The sequence below is a fragment of the Orbicella faveolata genome, unplaced genomic scaffold, assembly GCF_042242905.1.
Source record: "Orbicella faveolata isolate gen_17 unplaced genomic scaffold, um_ofav_v1 contig_47, whole genome shotgun sequence".
Classification (NCBI taxonomy): domain Eukaryota; kingdom Metazoa; phylum Cnidaria; class Anthozoa; order Scleractinia; family Merulinidae; genus Orbicella; species Orbicella faveolata.
In genome coordinates, this window is record NW_028301577.1 from 25,347,909 (window position 1) to 25,368,189 (window position 20,281).

At 37.8% G+C, this 20,281-nt stretch overlaps 3 protein-coding genes across 7 annotated transcripts in view; 1 reads left to right on the forward strand and 2 right to left on the reverse strand.

Annotated features, from left to right (window-relative positions):
• Positions 1 to 20,281, reverse strand: part of LOC149097737 (protein NLRC5-like) — a 114,618-nt gene that overhangs the window by 49,933 nt on the left and 44,404 nt on the right. The gene's annotated exons all lie outside the window — the stretch shown is intronic.
• On the forward strand, positions 53 to 2,568 carry LOC110052006 (eukaryotic translation initiation factor 3 subunit C-like). Its single transcript, XM_089278947.1, has 4 exons — positions 53 to 586; positions 709 to 801; positions 1,077 to 1,155; positions 1,443 to 2,568. Exons 1-4 carry the CDS (start codon positions 581 to 583, stop codon positions 1,595 to 1,597), a joined length of 333 nt encoding a protein of 110 aa, XP_089135073.1. The 5' UTR covers positions 53 to 580; the 3' UTR covers positions 1,598 to 2,568.
• Positions 4,092 to 18,796, reverse strand: LOC149097740 (nucleotide-binding oligomerization domain-containing protein 1-like). Of its 2 annotated transcripts, XM_089278919.1 has the most exons (4): positions 18,690 to 18,796; positions 14,936 to 15,095; positions 11,954 to 12,113; positions 4,092 to 8,491 (listed from the first exon to the last, which is right to left on the reverse strand). In XM_089278919.1, exon 4 carries the CDS (start codon positions 8,459 to 8,461, stop codon positions 5,678 to 5,680), a length of 2,784 nt encoding a protein of 927 aa, XP_089135045.1. In that variant the 5' UTR covers positions 8,462 to 8,491; positions 11,954 to 12,113; positions 14,936 to 15,095; positions 18,690 to 18,796; the 3' UTR covers positions 4,092 to 5,677. The 2 variants fall into 2 exon arrangements, with proteins under 2 accessions (XP_089135045.1, XP_089135046.1); XM_089278920.1 differs by lacking the exons at positions 11,954 to 12,113; positions 14,936 to 15,095.

Genomic DNA, 20,281 nt, shown 5'->3' on the forward strand with positions numbered 1-20,281 from the left:
CTGATTGGCTAATCATAGGGCATTATTCTCCTGTAATGCCCACGAGAATTACCTTGACTTTGTTGTGTAGATCTCGCTATTGCTTTGTCAATACAGCAAGGTCTCAGTCTGAGATTTTCCCGTAAAGACCTCACTCTCGGATTAGAAGTAGTTATTATTATTTTCACAGTCAAGCAGTTTAATAAGTAATTTGTAACTATAAATCAATCTTTACATCTGCACAGAGAAAGCTACACATGTAAGACTTACCGCTTGGGATCAGGGTCTGAACCCCATGTCTTCTAATCTTGCTTAGAGCCCTCTGTGATAACCATTTAAGGTTTTGCAGTCCACCACTTAACTGCAAAGTTTCCTAAGATGTCAGAGAATTGTAATATAAAACAATTTTCCTCTGTGTCTAACTATCAAATGTGATTATTGTGCTTCAAAGCTGGAGTTTAAATGGAATTCACCAGAGAAAATCAAAACAGGTTTCTGGGGAATTGTTATAAAACCATGCTATCAGTGGAATTCTGACATATTAACCCGCACCAACAGGCTTCACAAGCCCGTAGTTTTTGCCAGCAATGTCACTGATCGTATGCTGGTAAGGGTAGGCTCATATCATAACTATTAAAAATTGTTTGTTTTGTTTGTTTTAATTGCTTTGTTGAGTGGTCATTAAGAATTCAAATTTCAAGTCTAATAAAGGTTGTGTTCTCACTCCAGGCCTCTTGGGATGAGCCAACTCAGACAGTTGTAATGTGCCGAGGAGCCGAGCCTTCTCTCCTTCAGAGCTTGGCACTGCAATTAGCTGATAAGGTAAAATCTGAAATACTGTAGTCTATTAGCCAGGTGTTTCATTAAGGGTTGGGCACCGGCAAATTGACCAGCTGTGAAGACTATTTTGACCTGCTGGTTTGATCACTTAGTGGAAAGTATTTCTTATAAAGAATTTCAGATCAAATAGTTTGGCCCACCTGTGAAAGCCAGTTGCCCTGACCTGTTGAAAACATTAATGAAACCCCTTCTGTTAGCTTTTCAACTTACAGCTTATCAAACAACTTTAATACAGAGTGTTTACGACTTGTTTTCAGGTCAGCTCTTTGGTAGAAAACAATGAGCATATTTATGACACAAGACATGGAGGATTTGTTCAGTTCAAGGACAGACAAGGTATGAACTGCTTAGAGTACTTCTTTTCCTCTTGGGAAAACTTTTACAGGTGTCTCTCACACTAAGTCTACATATAGTGCTTAATGTTTGATTATTTTGCCTGTGAACAGTTTGCTAGTGTGACAAAAGGCTTGAGAAACGCAAGACCCCTTTCTGGGCCAGTGTTATTTCCAGATAAATGGAGACTGTTAGTGCAAAAGGCATAACCCGTATTACTCAATGAGTATTTTAGGAAGCCTTTTTAATTTTTTAATTGCTTGACTTACCCACTCTCTACTAATTTCCAGGTCAAGGCCGCTATCGTCGACAAATCAGCAACATTATGATCGACAAGTACAGGCCAGAAAAACAGGACAGGCAAGATCGGTACAACTGGCAGGAGAGATATGGGTGCCAGTATGACCGGCCTTACCAACAGCCACAGACACAATCATCTTATTAATCTAAAGACAATATGCATAATTTAATCAAGGAACATGGCAACACTTGTTATGGCCTGTCTGTGATTCAAGCTGATACTGTCCTTGTTAACAAATGTGATGAATTTGAGTACACATTAACTAAAATGAACAATGGAATTCCAATTTCTTGATCCAGTTAGGCAGACAAAAATTATTTTGGAAATTTAAAGCTTGAAAAACTGTAAGTGGCAATGAGGTACATTAAATAATATGAACCTAAGGTTTTGTTTTATCGCTACTAAGTGAACAGTTTTTTTGTACAACACCCATTTCATTACAGATACAGATCTTTGTTTATCAAAACAAGGTATTATTTCAAGATATCATGCCAAATTTATCAGCAGAACAGAACCTGGCCTGCGAAGCAAGCATTGCCATGCGAGAAGCTTTTTCCATATTCTGGCTGTGCACAAATTGGAGTGGGAGCAAAAATCTTTGAAGAAGCAGGGGTTGGTCTTCTCCATCAATATTTTCACTCCCACTCCAATTTGTGTGTGGCCAGAATGTAGACAAAGGCCTTCGTATGGGAGCGCTTGCTGTGCAGACTATCTTGGACAAAACACCGTAGTCTCTCAGCTGCCTCTCTTTAAACAGCAAGTATAAATGGGTCCTGATGAACTAGTGCTGGGGTAACCCCATTTAGGACTATCATCGCATCTAAGATTTGGGGTAGAACTACTCCTACTTGCTTCGTGCTACAGAAATTAAAATAGCACCAGCCATGTGGACCACTAGGCTTGAACGTGGATTACACCTTTCTTAAAATTTGAGTGTGATAAAAGGCTTTTTGTTTCAAGTAATTTAATCAACAGATTTAATAAACTTAGGATTTGAGAAATTGGGACTCCACTAAAGTAGAGTATACTGTTTTATTGTTTGGCATTTACTTTTGAAATCTTCAAATGTGTAAACATGTTGTAACAGAATAAAGCTGAGCGATGCCAGTGATAAACTGTAGTTGATGAAGTTATTTTATTCTCTCAATATCTCTGTTATGTTAGACACTGACTATGATATTTCCTCTATTTCCTCTCCACAGCACTCTTTAAATATTTAGTGTTAGAGTTGCTGTGTATTTTAAGGCTGGTTTTCAATACTGACGGAGTCGGAGTCGTAGCCAGAGTTCTAAGAGGGCTTATTAAATGACCAAGTGAAAATTGAAAATCAGTCATAAGCAGAGTCATAAGCTCGATGGAATTTTGGTTTATTCTACCGCTTCTGCTTCTGACTCTGACAATCTAGTTTTGACTGGATCATAAGTGACAGAGCCATAAGCAGAATGGGAGTTCTGCTTCCAACTCTGTCAGTTTGATATTCACTGGATCATATCGCTCTACACTTCGAATTACGACTCTGACTTCATCGCTACTGAAAACTAGTATTTAGGGGCAGCACTTATTTGAGAGTGGTGCTCTTCAAAAAACCTGATGACAATTTTGTAAATGGAAACAAGATAAAGTTAACAGCTAAATATAGTCACTAGGAACTGAAAATCATTGTAATCCAGGGCCCAAGGGCCAGTTTCTCGAAAGCCTCAGAAACTTTTCAGGCCCACAAAGCCATTTTTAGTCAACCGGTATTTTAAGACAAAGAGGTGTATACGCCTGAAACTTCTTGTATGAAGGGAACCTCTGTTCATAATAAGAATTTGTTCATAAAACAGCTCTAAAGTTATACGGTTGGAGATTTTGCTACATTTTTTCGGGTGCAAAAACGTTTCAGGACCTGCAAGAAACGGGCCCCTGTTGTTCGAAAGCTGCATAGCACTACCCACCAGATAAATCATCCAATGGATAAGTGATATGAAAACAAATCACGCTATCCGCTGGACAGTGATTTATCTGGAATAGCATTGTCCATCTTTCAAACAACCCGGGCCACTGGACAGTAAATACTCCTAGAACAATTCAGTCTGATGAAGCTTCATTAATAAGCACCTTATTGTTGTGAATGAAAGAGATGCTTATTCAAGGGCAGTGCTCTTTGGTATTTTTGCCTTTGTCTGTGGCCATCAATTGGAGGCAGCAACAAGTCAGATGGGGGGGGGGGGGGTGGAGGGGTCAGTGCTCAGTTGAGTTAAGACAGTAACCCAGGAGGGAACAAGGGTATTCTGATGATTTTCATTCTGGTGTGATTTCAATATATCATCTTGGCCAACATGGGAGTGAAAAGAAAGAAAACTGACTGGAGGTTGTCTTGATAAAATTATCACCCTTGTATGCAATTTCATACCGATTTTCACTCAAATTTGCTCAAGATTTTTGTTCATTCTTAAAGCAAAATGAACACATTTTTCCATAGTCTACACTCTTATCTATAGACCATAGAGATAATGTCATGAAATGTTCAAAGCTTAGCAATGAAACAGCTCAACTGTGGCTTGTGGTTCCACTTCAGTTTTGAACATTTAACAACTATCAAAGTGTAAACTATAGAAAAGTGTGATCTGTTTGTTAAGTGACCACAACACAGAGCTTCCTTATAAACATTTAATTTAAACAAGAAAAATCAGGAGCTTGGCTCCACTTAATTACATATATAGTTGGTGACTTAAGCTAAATTTCATCAAGTAATTGTGAGATACTAAAAGTTCATCTTGGTACTAAAAGTTCATCACTATTCTACAATAACTATTATACAGTTGAAATATATATATTTGAATACAAGGATGTCACATTAACACAGTGACTTAGACTATTTTAACCACATTAACGACAACATGGTGCAAATCAGCTCATATCAGAGAACACCATTTAAGTTTTTTCACCAAAATAGTTAAGAAAGGCTATGAGGGGACAGCTTTGCCCCACCGGCTCTCTTGCCTACTGTGTTTGATTAATTTAAGTCAGTAAATAAGAGATGTATCTGGTGATTTTAATTTACATGTCAGACAAACATGTCGCCTTGATCTAATATTAATAATTAAAGATAATTTAAACTACTGTTAATGTCTCAAATTCAGTTGATTCCTCATATCAGGCATATTTATCTAATTAATAGAAAGAGATTGGCTTGCTGGACCATTAGAAACAAAGGGAGGACAGGTGTAAGGAAAAGTAAGGTACAAAATTTGTAATTTCGCTTGCAAGCAAACTGGATCATATTTAGATCTAAATTTATCTCACTTTTATAAAGATTCTGCAGAGCTTCTGCTCTCAAAAAGACATTCCTGTACACAGAACTAAGGATAGAAAAAACTTCATGAATTCACTGAACTATCCCCTCCCTTGATTTTTAATGGTCCAGCTATTTTGTGTAGTTTTGAGCGCGCCATTTGCTTTTCAACTCTCGAGGAGGACCTCTCAGGAAACACAACAAGTTTTTGATTGGTTAATTTCGATCCTACATCTCAGTCAAGTGTTGTCAACTGTTGTTTTTTCATTCAGTTTGCCAGTTTCACGCTTGTGGGAAAGACCAGAAAATTATGTTCGCGCTTGTTTGAGCCGTGTTTGTTAAGAGAGTAATACTTTCAAAGGTGAAAGCTACGTCCGCTTGAAGTCCTCGGAGTTAAAAGACAATTTTGTTGTAAACATGGCGTATGAAGATAAGCCGAAGCACTGGAATTCTTACCGGCGAAAAAAACAGCTAAGACTAACCGTCATGTCATTTATCTTTCTTTTTGTGTCATTTTTCCTTTGACTTTAGTAGCTCATTAAAGTGTTTTGCCTGAGAAATTTGTGCTGTTTTCAAGTTGAGTTACATTTAAGCTTATTCTCTTTTATTTAGTAGCGAGTGACGTTTATTTTTTCAAAAACTCCGTAAAACCACATCTTACACAAGATGTGTTTCCATGTCAAATTACAAACACAAAAATACATCTTATCTAAGCACCTTGTAATGAAGTTGTCAGGCTACTTCATTTAAGCTCAGAAAATCTTCATTTAACATGATTCGTATCCTAAAGCACAAGTCACTGCGATGAAAAACTGTTTTACATGGAATTTTGTATTTTACAGTTTCTGTTTTGTTTTCTGCACTCGGTTACACAACAACTACAATCCTAGCAGTTTGTTTATTCGATTAAGTTTTTTGAAAGACAATGGCAATCATTTCAAAACAATTTAAATGAAGACCTCGAAATTGGGATTAGCCTGTTCAATTCGCTTTTTAGCTTCATTTGTTATTTCATGATTCCAAAGGAGGTTTAAGCTGCGTAACTTATTGTTATTTACAAGAGCATTACTTAACTGCTTTACACCTTCATCATCTATGTTATTTGCCTCGAGGTTTAAGCTGCTTAATTGACAATTACTATTGTCAAACAACTTTACAACCTCTACACAACCCAACGAGCCAATGTTATTACGGGACAACTTTATGAGCGAAATTTGTTGAACGCTGTTAAGAAAATGAACCACTGCTGTACAGTCAGCAGGTGCGAGGTGACATTCACTAAAATCTACAGCATTAAAGCTAATCTCTTGTAATTTACTTTGAACAACTGAACCTGATTTATTGGTTTCGTACATACACTTCATTAATGTTACCGCTAAATCTTTTTCGCTGTCAGTCGGCCAACAGGTAACTGTGCGTCCCGTCAATGCACCGTCAAGCATCAGCTCGCCTTCATCTTTCTCCTCTGTGTTCTTAGGAAGAAGGTCGGTAAATAAGTCGATAGACTGCTCACCAAGTAGACCACCGACAAACTGCAAAACGAGTTGCCATTCACCATTGTCGATGTGGTCAGCAACGAATCTTCTCAATTTTTCTCCTTTCATGGTTTCGGTTATGTGCTTGGCTGCGAGGAACTCTTGCATGGTGAGGTGAATGAAACAGTATTGAGCTTCGTCCGTGAAGGGGTCAGGTTTACGATCTGGTAGCCGATGAAAAAGGGCGCTGTCCACCAAATCCTTGGGGACTTCTTTTTGTCCAAAGATTAGTCTTTTTTGTGTCAGCCCATCGAAAGCAAGTTTGGCCAGTGGCTTGATTTTCTTTTCCACTTCAAGAGGCAAATGTTTTGAGTTAATGTCCTCTCGACGGAGGTATTTGTCGCGATATTGCTCATCGTGCCGGAAGAAGAAAAATTTCATGGATATTTGGTAGATTTCTGTGAGGTTTGTTGGGAGGCCAACACCAGTTAAACCCTTTTCGCTGTGGAACTTCAGAACTTGCAACAAGCATGAGCAAATTATCAGGCAGTTGACAGGAATATAGCAAAGTGAAAATATGTTCATATTCGTCTTGATGTGCTCCCATATTTTCTTTCCTGCGTCCGCTACATCTTGCGCCGCATCTTTTGCAAAGTTCTCCACGTATTCTTGAACTTGTTCGGGTGCAAAGCCAAGAATTTCAATTATTTTGTCGAAAGAAAGATCAGTAACGTCTGCCACGGCAGTGGGTCTGGTAGTGGTCAGAACGCTTGCTCCGGGGAGGAGATTGCCTTTCACTATGTTGTAGAAGAGAGCAGAGAGAGGCATTGGTTTTTCCCACGGTTTTTGCCAATTCTTGCAGTCGGACCTCTCACTAGCGACACTTGACCTATAGAGAAACTCGTCCAAGCCGTCAAAAAAGATCAGAACTCTCTCGGGATTTGTGCGGACGTGTTCCCAAACGTCATCACTCAGTGTCAGTGGATATTCTGACCTGGAGAGAAGATTATGAAGGCTGAGCGGTTTTTCCTCGGAGTTGAATTTGCGGAACTTCAGGAAAAAGGCAAAATGAAGTTCACCACTTAACGGGCTGCAGGATGCCCAGTCCCTTATCCACTTTGTTAAAAACAGAGTTTTGCCTATTCCGGGACGACCAACGATAAGAATTTTCTTGTTTTCGGCGTCAACAATTTCTTCTCGTGTTATTTCTTGGAATTTTTCTTGCGGCATTGGGAACACTTTCAGTTGTTCCTGTCTATTACCGGTGATTTTATACTGCGCTCTATCTTTAATAAGACTCAAGTTTGTGTACAGGTCATCTAACTTGTGATCTTTATTTATTTTGTCTTCACCGGGTTTTCCTTTAAACGGGGCCTTGAGACCTCGATCTTTCTCCGTGCTTTGTATGATTTTTTCCCGCTGCCTTTTGATGAATTCATCGACCGATGAAGGTTGTTCTGGTTGCTCTTGTTCAGGTTCCGGAAGTAATACAAGTTCTTGTGGCTCATGAGGCTCTTGAGGCTCTTGAGAGGAAAGATAATATTTCACAAACTCCAAATCTTCGAGAAATTTCTTTCTTCTTTTCACTCGTAGTGCCAAGATACAGATGATCTCAATTAGAATAATAAGCGCTAACACACCATTGCCGACAGTCACCGCATTCATCCAGGAGGTTTTCTTTGTTGCTTGTTGATTGTGACACTCGTACGTGGTGCTGTTCTGAATGTTGCTGGTTGATGACGCATTCGCCGCTTGACTGCCTCCTGCTGTTTGGCAATGAAAGTCGGAGGGAAAGCTGTCAGGATAAAGAACTCGAGTCTGTAGGACTATAAAAATAATTCCTATCGCAAATCTGGTGGCAAGTTGACAAAAATAGGCCACAAACACCTTGTGTCTTTTAGGTCTGTTCTGTCCTTCAGCATCGGGTCTCTGGCGATTGGCTCTCACCTCATCGACTCTTGACTTTACAACTTGGGAGTAGATCACACATACAATGCCAATGAGAGAAAAGTTAGCAATCACAAATCCATATACAGGAATACCAGATTTGTTGTATTGTTTGTTGTACTGATCCGAACATTTTCCTCGGACGACGTCCATCTTTTCAAGTTTCGCCTCACAGCGAAAACTGTCACTGTTCTCCATTTCTGCAAAGATGCCAAGCAGGATTACTCCATAAACGATCCAACAAATAACTGCTACGTAACTGATCTTGTTGAAGGTTTTAGGCGTCAGTAGGTCCTTGAGGTGTTCCATTTTGTATATGAGAGTTCTCGTTCAATGGATCTGTTTGAAAGTAACATCACTGATTAGAATGAGGCGTGGAAATGAATTGAACATCGCATATTATTGCATTGTATTTAGTCACGAAGCCGGTTTCACCTAATCTCTCTCTCTCTCTCTCTCTCTTTCTCTGTCTTTTTTCTGTAAGAGAGTCTTATTTTTAGACTGAGGCGAAACGCTCTTAGAGTGTTTTTTTGTTTTTGTTGTTTTTATTTTAGTCATTTGAGTCCAAAGCCGGTTTTTTAATTCTATTGTTTAACTTTTTCGTAGTATGAAAAGATACAAACAACAATACAACCGAAGATGTTCTGGCACACTGAACTGTGCCGTAATGAGAAGACAAGCTCATCGTGAGTTTCAATATTTATCAGAGGAAAGAGTTAATTACGTATTTAGAAATTAAAAATTTCGGATATTTGCAGTAAAAAATCCTTGTGTTTTTAGAAAGAAAACAAGTCCAATTTTGTGGTAAAAATATGAGCTGTACACAATGTGGTGTTTAAAATCCTTATTCTTACGGTATAAATCCGAGTTATATGTATTTAAAACTTAAAAACACGTCGTGCTTTTTTTTTCGAAATACCAAACCCCTGGTTTTTGATATAAAAATTCAAGTTAAAAAGGAACCGATTGTCAAGAAATTAATTGAAAAAGAATCACAACTACTTTTTCTGGCGCGTGGCTTTCGCTTAGCAAATAGTGCGGTAAAGAAGACAAAGCTATCTTTGAACACAGTTCTGAAGACTAAAAACCGTGATAATAATACATAACATAGAGACCGAGTTAGTTAACATCATTGACTTCATCAGCCGAATGGTGTCTTTGGTTGAACTGCTGTGATTTCGCAACTATTTTTAGCAACACTTAAAATTAGACATGCTACACCAATTTTGTACCCGTTATTTTGGCCTCGTCGATGATCTGTTTTGATTTTGAGATGAAGCAGTATGCGATGAAATAAAATTTATCGGCGTTAGGGTTCACTCTGGCTGATTCCTAAGAACTTAGTTATGTTGGTTTGATTTTCACTTGTGTTTTCAGTTGAACAGAGCGCCGCTTTAGTTTATACCTTACCGAGGCGAAACCTTAAAAGCTTAATTGTTACTTGCATAAAACTGCAATTGAATTTTCACCAAACGTTTGCTTTTCAAAGTAATTTTTAATCGCATTTTCTAGAGTATTATGAAATAACTATGAATAAAAACTAAGAGTCAATCATATAATCATGTCAAACTTTCGACGTCAATTCCTAGCGTGTAATAGAATGCCGTGGAGTGAGACGCCGTTATAGAGACCATTACGTGGCTTGAAACTGATAATGACCAATTGAGTAGGTTAAAGTTTCACGGTTTTAATGGCTTGGCGCTGAATGCGCTTGGCCAAATCAACATGGCAAATAAACAGCCAAGCACGGAACGGTTTAGACCTGTTACAGCAGCTATTAATTTGAACCATTCTACTAACTACTTGAAAAAGCGGACAATAGAACAGCTGCCAGTTATATTGTTACTCCCGCTGATTAGCCTCTCTTTGGGCGGGTTACTCAATCTTTCCTTTCCAAAGAAGGTCTGTGCAGTAGGCTACACAGCTATCGGAATCATTTAGCTTTCTTTTAATAAAATTCCTGCACATCTAGCAGTTGTCATATGATTTAAATAGACAGGATCTTAAGTTCTATAGTTCCGCCTCAGTAATATATAGAATATCATTTACATAAAACTGTAATTCAAATGAGTTCTTAACCAATTGCTTATGCCTTAGTACCAAAGTGCGTAGTTTTTGCAGCAGAGATTTTCGCCCTTATTAGTCACTTATGCTCCCAGTTAAAGAATCAGTGCGTAGTTAGTTACGCTCATTATGTTACTCCATTAAATTAGGCAAAGTTTTCGCAAAATGGAATCAAGATAGCGACTAGGAAAGAGAATGATCTTTATACAATAGTTTCTTTTCTGGTCAAAGATGTTATTTGTACTGAGTCTATTGAATTCGATGAGTAACGAAGATTACAGTCGATGATTGGTAGTCAGTAAAGGAGAAACTAGTTACCACAATCGGTCAACACTAAATCTCTGAGTTTTTTTGTCTTCCAGCAAATCCTCTGAGAGTAGTACTCAAAAGCTGAACGATTAACATATCAGGAGCTATTGGTTACTGATCATTTTGCTCTACTCTAGAAATGTATCCTTAAAACGTCTAAGAGCTACAATTGTAGGAACGTGATCGATAAAACTCACAACAGCTTCCAAAGGTTTGCAGAAGATTTGTGCTTATAGCGATGGGTAATCACAGGCAATGTGGTATCACAAGAATGCAAAATAAAAGAGAAAACAACTGATGTTGCTAATATGCCAATGTTTGGAAGTGATAACGAAAAATTTCTTGACGGAACAAACATGTTTGATGGTCCAAATATTGTCAGACAGCAACGCTTTTAAAGCACCTAAACCGCGCTACACCTAAATTCTTTAAACTAGCCCCGAACGTTTCAAAATAGAACAAACCTACATTTACAGATGTCAAAGGAAGAAAAACGGCAGCAATAAACTGTGTGATTCACAACAGAGGAAAAGTGACTAAAAGATGAAGGGACAGCTTGAGGCGAGGGGTGTATATGAGTGGGTGATGTCAGTTAAAGAATGTCTGTTATTTCCTATCTCCTTCACGTGGCAATAAGAAGTTTCTCGAAAGTTCTCAAAGAAAGCCGCAATTAAACAGGAACAAGTTGTCTCTCAGTCAAGAATTAAATCGACATATCGTAAGTACTGTTTTTACTGGGGCGTGGCTCTTACTCGGAAAACATCACGGAGAAACGAAGGAAAAACTATTTACGACTACAGCAACAAGAAAGGGTGAGTGTCTTTCGTGCAATCTGACGAAACTTCTTTGATACGCGAATGATTTTTTTTTTCGATAGTTTTGGTTACTGAGATTTGGGGCGGTAACACATGAAAAAATATGTTGTAATATAAAACCGTCCAGAAATACAAATATAAGTAGGCTGGCAGTTACACATTCCTTCTGTAAAATTATTTAGAGTTGCATCAAACACTGATGAGGAAAATAACGTGATCGCCAATACAGAAGTTGCCAGATAACGTATCAAAAGCTATTGGTTCCATGTTAATGTTGCTCCACTCTGAAGAATATATTCTGAACGCTTCTAAAAGCTTTAGTTTGGCAACGTTTCGGTTCTTAAAAGGATTCAAAAGCGATCGATATTAAGGCTTTTAACTGCTTCCTTCGCTTTGTAGAATACTTGCGTTTATAGCGATATACAGAAACACAGCCAACGCGGCGGCTTTATTACAAGAGTCTTAGATCAAAGAGCTAAGAATGTTCGCAAGCGATGACGGAAAACTCCTAGCTCGATGGTCCAAATATTCCCAAACAGCACTAATATACGCTATACTTAAACTCTATCCAGATTAACAATAAAAGTTCAGTTTAAAATAAAGAAACACGAACCTGCATCTGAAGATATCAAAGACAGCAGCAATACACTGGTAAATTCACAACGAGACAGGAATATTCAAGAGCTTGAAGACTAAAGATGCAAGCAACGTCTGTACCGAAGGGCGGATGACTTCTTCTAATAAAGTACGGTTTGTTTAACCTCAGAGCAACCCTAAAATAATCAGAAAGCAGTTGTCAAGAATTAAATTGACATTTAGACAGTTTATTTTTAGGGGCGCGGCTCTTGTGCGGCAAACATCACGGAGAAACAAAGCAAAGCTATTTAATTACACCACAACCATGAGGACTTTAGACCATAATACATAGACATAGCAACATCTGACAAAGCTTCCTTGATACGGGGATGTTGCTTTTCAGTAGTTTTGGCTACTGAGATTTTGAACCAGAACACAGGGAAAAAATACTTAAATGTACGATAGTAAAACGTTCAAGAAATACAAAGATAGTAAATTGGACAGGCAATTACACTTTCCTTCTCTAAAACTATTTTACAACTGTGTAACTTGCTGACGGTTAAATTAGACATGCCAAAACAAATGGAGCAGTATGTTTTCCAACAAAATTTTCTTGAGTTCAACTTCACTTTGGCTAATTTCCAACAACTCTGTCAGTGAGCGTCTTTGCGGGTACTTCTGTCAAAGGTGAAGTCGCGACGATCTTACTGATTAGAGATTAAAGAGAGGTTTTTGACATAAAGCATCCACCAGTGTTCCGTCAGAGCCAAAAGTTTTGAATATATAGAAATTATCATTCGTCTGACCCACATTCAAAGATCAGAGAAAATCAAACAAAGAAATACCTTGAAACAAAGAATTAAGCTGAAGGCGCATCTTAATATATTTCCACAACATATGTGTCTCACTATTAGTGTTTCACTGTGAAGTTTGATGATGATGATGACGATGATGGCAATGTAGGTTTTCAATGGCAAAAAGTCAAAATATGCTTTTCAAATACTAACAGCGTTATTGACGCAAATCAATTCTAGATAAAGGTGCTAATTCCTTGCGTGTAATGGAATGCCAAGGAGTGAGACGCTGTTATAGATACCTTCGCGTTGTTTTAAACTGATAGTGAACAATTGCAAAGGTTAAAGGCGAACGGTTTTAATCGATTGTCGTAGAATGGGCTTGGCAGGATCAACATGCCAAATAAACAGCCAGGCACGAAACGGTTTAGAACTGATACAGCTATTAATTTGAGCCATTCTACCCGGCACTACTTAAAACAAGAAAGACGTTTAATTGTCCATATATTCTCAAACAGCAACGCTTTTGAAGCACTAAAACGCTACACTTAAACTCCCCAGATTAGCTCTTTCTTAAAAAAATAGAAGTAGCCTACATTAAGAGATTTCAAAGAAAGGAAAAGTGCAGCAATGCACTGGGAAATTCACAAGAGAGGAAGGAATAGTAAAAGATGAAGGGACAGCTTGAGGCGAAGGGTCTATATGGGCGGATGCAGTTAGTTAAATAATGTCTGGTATTTCCTGTCTCCTTGGCAATAAGAAGTTTCTCGAACGTTCTCAAAGAAAGCCGCAATCAAACAGGCACAAGTTGTCAAGAATTTAATTGCCACATCGTAAGTATTTTTTTGCAATCTGACGAATCTTCTTTGATACTCGGATGATTTGTTTTTCGATAGTTTTGATTACTGAGATTTGGCGGCGGAATACTTCAAAAAAACAAAAAGTTTAACTACACCCCTCCAGAAATACGAAAATAAGTAGGCCAGCAATAACACATTCCTTCTGTAAAATAATTAAGAGTTGCATCAAACTCTGATGGGGAAAATGACGTCTTTGGAGAAAGGTTTCAAAAGAATCTCAGTGATAGCTTAAAAAGGTAGGCATGAAAATGATCTAATTCACTTTCGAGCGGTGATTCTGATCTGTCACTTGCCTCTTTTTAGCAGCTAGTACGAGTTTACAAGTTCAAAAACACACATCCCTCTTCAAGCGTTAGCTAGAAAGAAAATTAATAAATAAATGCTGATAATCCAAAGTTTCAACATCACTGACTTCATCGGATAGTATTTCTCCAGTTGAATTGCCATGATTTCGCAACTTTGTAAGCGACAGTTCAAATAAGCCAGGGACACTCTGTTATATGTTTTGGTTTAAAAAGGGAGCAGTATCCTATTAAAACAAATCATTGACTTTAACTATTCTCAAGAATTTTGCGTCTACATGAACAGCTTTCTTCAGTTTATGTCTTTCCGAGCCTTAAGTCCAAGTGTTAATTACGTGAAACTAAATTATATTTGCTCAAAACTAAACTTTCTGGCGAATTTTTAATCACATTTTCCAGTCTTTATCAATTGCTGATGAATACTGTGAAGCCAAGACCAATCGACGTACTGTAGTTTCGCAGTAGTTTCCGCCCAAACCGAAATTAGCGGAGTGCTATCGTTCGACTTGAATCGTTGGGATGATGAAATTATGTCATCAAGTTCCGACTAGTTGGGAACTGAAAAGAAGGAATTTTATGTAATAGCTTGTTTTCTGGCCAAACATGTTGGTTACACTGATTTTGATGCGAAGTTACAAGATAAGTGGTAAAGAAGAAACTGATTACGAACAAATGACAATCTGTTGGTGAATTAGTCTACCTTCATGTTCACAATTGTCAGGATAGTGAACACGGAATACAGAAATCGCTTTGACAAATCAAGAGCTACTTGTTACCGTTTTAATGTTGCTCAACTCTGAAAAAAATGTATTCTGAAAACATCTAAAGGCGTCAGATGGTTTTGGAACTCGGTTCTTATTAGAATTCAAACAAGATCAATAAAGCTTACAACAGCGAGAGTCCTAGATAAAAGAACAAAATATGTTCGCAAGTGAATGAAGCGATAACGGGAAAACGTCTAAATTAAATATTAGGAAATATTCCAAAACAGCACTATAATACGCTATACAAACTCTATCCAGATTAGCACTAAACGTTCAGTTTAAAATACAAAAACACAAACCTGCATCCAGAGATATCAAAGACAGCAGCAATTCACTGGTAAATTCACAACGAGACAGGAATATTCAAGTGCTTGAAGACTGAAGATACAAGGAACGTCTGTACCGAAAGGCGGATGACTTCTTCTTATCAAGAACGGTCTGTTTAACCTTAGAGCAAGCCTAAAATAATTAGAAGGCAGTTGTCAAGAATTAAATTGACATTTAGACAGTATCTTATTTTGGGGGGCGCGGCTCTTGTGCGGCAAACATCAGGAAGAAACAAAGCAAAGTTTGTAATTACACCACAACCCTGAGGACTTTAGACCATAATACATAGACATGGTAGCATCTGACATAGCTTTTTTGATACCAGGGATGTTGCTTTTCGATAGTTTTGGCTACTGAGATTTTGAACCAGAACACATGGAAAAAATACTCAAATGTGCCATAGCAAAACGCTCAAGAAATTTAAAGATAGTAAATTTGACAGGCAATTACACTTTCCTTCTCTAAAAATTATTTTACAACTGTGTAACTTGGTGACGGTTAAATTAGACATGCCAAACAAATGGAGCAATATGTTTTCCAACAAAATTTTCTTGAGTTCAACTTCACTTTGGCTAATTTCCAACAACTCTGTCAGTGAGTGTCTCTGCGGGTGCTTCTGTCAAAGGCGAATTCGCGACGATCTTATATTAGAGATTAAAGAGAGGTTTTTCACATAAAGCATCCACCAGAGTTCCGACAGAGCCAAAAGTTTTGAATATATAAAAATTATCATTCGTCTGACCCACATTCAAAGATCAGAAAAAATCAAACAAAGGAATACCTTGAAACAAACAATTAAGATAAAGGCGCAGCGTAATATATTTCCACAACATAGGTGTCTCACTATTAGTGTTTCACTGTGTAGTTTGATGATGATGATGACGATGATGGCAATGTAGGTTTTCAATGGAAAAAAGTGAAAATATGCTTTTCAAATACTAACAACGTTATTGACGCAAATCAATTCTGGATAAAGGTGTCAATTCCTTGCATGTAAAGAAAGAAAGCCGCTATTAAACAGCAACAAGTTGTCAAGAATTAGACTGACATGTAATCAATATTCCTTTATCATGGGCCTGGCTCTCACTTAGCAAACATTACGGTAAACAGAGCAAAGGCTATTTGAAACACAGCCCTGAAAACATTAGACCTTGTTAACTGATACATGAGAAGAAGAACGAGTTAATGTCTTCATGCCGGGATCTGACGAAACATTTTTGATACGCTGAAGATGTTGTTTCTCGATACTTTTAGTGACTGAGATTTAAATCGAGAGATAAATTGGCCGGCAATGACGACACATTTCTTCTGTAAAATTTTTAAAAGTTGCATTAAACTTTGATGAAGAAAATAAGTTTTCGGGGAACGATTTCAACTAAAACATCTTAAGTATTGCTAAGAAAGATAGTTTCAAGATTTATGAGACATCCAAATGGGTCGGTTTCACGCTTGAATACTGATGAGCTCTTTTTAGCAGCTAGCGCGAGTTACAAGTTTGGAAATGCATGTCCTTCTTCGGACGTAAGCTAGATACAAACTTAAAAAACTAATGCTGTTAATCTAGTGTTGTAACATCATGACTTCCTCAGATCGTGTTCCTTTACGTTAAGCCAAGATTTGGCAACAGTGTTACTGACGATTTAATTAGACATGCTACACCAGTTTTGTACCCATTATATTGGGCTCGTCTATGATCTGTTTTGCTTTTAAAATGAAGCAGTATGCGAGAAAACAAAATTTATTACGCTCTAGGTCACTTTGGCTAATTCTTAAGAACTCTTTTGTGTCCATTTGTCTTTCACTATTTTCTATGAACAAAGTGCTTCAGTTTATTTGTTGCAGAGACAAAACCTGATCGTTAATTGCATAAAACTGCAATGAAATTTTCACCGAGCAAGTGTAGCTTTTTGACTAATTTTTCTCAAGTTCTAGTCCTTACCAATTACCTATGAATACGAACCAAGAGTCAGTCATAATCATGTATGTAGTTTGCAAGAATGTTAGCCCATACCGAAGAATTAGAGCACTCTTTCACGTTTCAATGATTTAATCAATCAAAACGTTGTTGCAATAATTAAATGATGCCATCAGCTGGGTCGCTTGGTGGTAACAGAATGAACTCTGTGTAATACCTTCTTCTCCAATCAAGCATGTTGGTTACACCTTAAAAAACTCTATCCAGACTAGCACTTATCGTTTCAAAATAAGAGAAAAAAATCTGCATTCGCACAAGTCAGAAAAAGAAAAATTGCAGCAATAAACTTGGAAGAGTAATTGGATTTCGTGTAGACTAAAGATGGAGGCACCGCCTGAGGCGGGGGGCGGATGACGTCAACTGAACAATGGTTTGTTATTTGCTGTCTCCTTGGCAATTAGAAGTTTCTCGAAGGTTTTCAAAGAAAGCCGCTATTAAAAAGGAACCAGTTGTCAAGAAATTAATTGAAAATTAACCACTACTACTTTTTCTGGGGCGTGGCTTTCGCGTAGCAAACAGTACGGTAAAGAAAACAAAGCTATTTTTAAACACAGTTCTGGTGACTAAAAACCGTGATAATGATACATAACATAGAGACCGAGTTAGTTAGCATCATTGACTTCATCAGATAGTGTCTCTTGAGTTGAACTGCTGTAATTTCGCAACTACTTTTAAAACACTTAAATTAGACATGCTACACCAATTTTGGACCCATTATATTGGCCTCGTCTATGATCTGTTTTTCTTTTGAAATGAAGCAGTATACGATGAAATAAAATTTATCGGTGGTGGAGTTCACTTTGGGTAATTCCTAAGAACTCAGTTATGTTGGTTCGATTTCCACTTGTGGTTTTGAACAGAGCGCCTTAGTTTTAAAGTCTAATATTACTCGCATTAACCTGCAATCGAAGTTTCGCCAAATGTTTGCTTTTGAGACTATTCAGTTTTAACCGCATTTCCTGGAGTATTATGAAATGCCAATGAATGTAAGCTAAGAGTCAATCATAATCATGTTAAACTTTCGACGTTCGTAGTTTTGCAGTAGTTTCCACCCGTACTTAAGAAATAGATTACTCCTTCAAGTTCTTATCATGCGACGCCAAACCAGTCACAGAAAACTGTCGTTAAGATGAAATCAAGAATTTTGAGAAATAGTTTCTTCTCTGCTCAGCGGTGTTGGTCACGCTGATTTCCATGGCGATTGACAGAAATGAAAGTCAATGACTGGCAGTAAAGGGGTGAAAGTTATTACCAACAAATCACAAACTGTCTTCAGTGTGAACTGGTCTGTCTTCATGTTCATTTGCTGAGATAGTGATCCCCGATTATAAAAACCGCTAGATTAAACATCAAAAGCTATCGGTTACTGTTCATTTTGCTTGACTCTAAAGAATATATTCTCCCCAATTCTAAAAGCGTTAGGCGTTTTTCGAACTCAACTTTTATGAGCATTCAAAAGTGATCGATAAAGCCTAAAACAACTTTCTTAGCTTTGTAGAAGAGTAGTGTTGATAGCGGATGGGCAAACACAACCAATGTAATAGCACAGCAATGCTTAATAAAAGAGCTAACAACTGGTGTAGCCATTATGCCAATGTTTGTAAGTGATAACGGAAAACTTCTCGAGTCAACAATCACGTTTGATCGACGTCCAAAAATTACCAAACGGCAACGCTTTTGAAGCACTAAAACGCTACACTTTAACTCTATCCAGATTAGCACTCTGCATTTTAAAATAAAGACAAACAAACCTGCATTCACAAATGTCAAAGAAATGTAAGACAGCAGCAATACACTGGGAGATTCACAGCAAGAAAAGAAGTGCAGTACTAGCTTGGAGACTGAAAATGAAGGCAACGCCAGAGACGACTGGCCTATATGGGCGGATGACGTCAACTAAAGATGTTTTGTTATTTTGCTGTCTCCTTGGCAATCAGAAGATTCCGCTCGAACGTTTCTCAAAGAAAGCCGCTATTAAACAGGAACAAGTTGTCAAGAATTAGACTGACATGTAATCACTATTCCTCTTTCTGGGGCGTGGCTCTCACTTAGCAAACATTACGGTAAACAGAGCAAAAGCTTTTTGAAACACAGCCCTGAAAACATTAGACCATGACAACTGATATATGAGAAGAAGAGTCTTCATGCCGGGATCTGACGAAACATTTTTGATACGCTGAAGATGTTGTTTCTCGATACTTTTAGCTACTAAGATTTAAATCAAGAGATAAATTGGCCAGCAATGACACATTTCTTCTGTAAAATTTTTAAAAGTTGTATCAATCTTTGATGAACAAAATAAGTTTACGGAGAACGAATTCATCCAAAACATCTTAAGTATTGCTTGGAAAGACAGTTCCAAGATTCATGAGACATCCAAATGGATCGGTTTCACGCTTGAATACTGATGAGCTCTTTTTAGCAGCTAGCGCGAGTTACAAGTTTGGAAACACATGTCCTTCTTCGGGCGTAAGCTAGATACAAACTTAAAAAACCAATGCGGTTAATCTGATGTTGTAACATCATTGACTTCATCAGACCGTGTTCCTTTACGTTAAGCCAAGATTTGGAAACAGTGTTACTGACGGTTTCATTAGACAGCTACACCCGTTTTGTACCATTATCATATTGGTCTCGTCTATGATCTGTTCTTCTTTTGACATGAAGCAGTATGCGATGACACAATATTTATCGGTACTGGAGTTCACTTTGGCTAATTGCTAACAACTCGGTTGGGTTGGTTTAATTTCCACTTGTGTCTTTAAACAGAGCACTTAAGTTTATACGTTACCGAGACGGAACCTTAAAAGCCCAATTGTTATTTGCATAAAATTGCAATTGAATTTTCACCAAACGTTTGTTTTCAAACTAATTTTTAATCACATTTCTTATAGAGTATCATGAAATAAGAGTCAATCATAATCATGTTAAACATTCGACGTTCGTAGTTTTGCAGTAGTTTCCACCCGTACTTAAGAAATAGATTACTCCTTCAACTCCTATCATGCGACTCGAATCCAATGACAGAAAATTGTTGTTAAGATGAAATCATGCCATCAGGGTCACTTCATGGTAGCAAAGGGAAAGAATTTTGAGAAATAGCTTCTTCTCTGCTCAACGGTGTTGGTTACCCTGATTTCGACGCCAATTAACAAACATCATGAAAGTCAACGATTGGTTGCAATGGGAAACCGTTATTACTATAACAAATGACAACGACTGTCTCAGTGTGTACTGGTCTGTCTTCGTGTTCATTTGCTCGGACCTTGATCACCGACTACAAAAGCCGCTAGATTACATATCAAAAGCTATCGGTTACTGTTCATTTTCTTCAGTCTAAAGA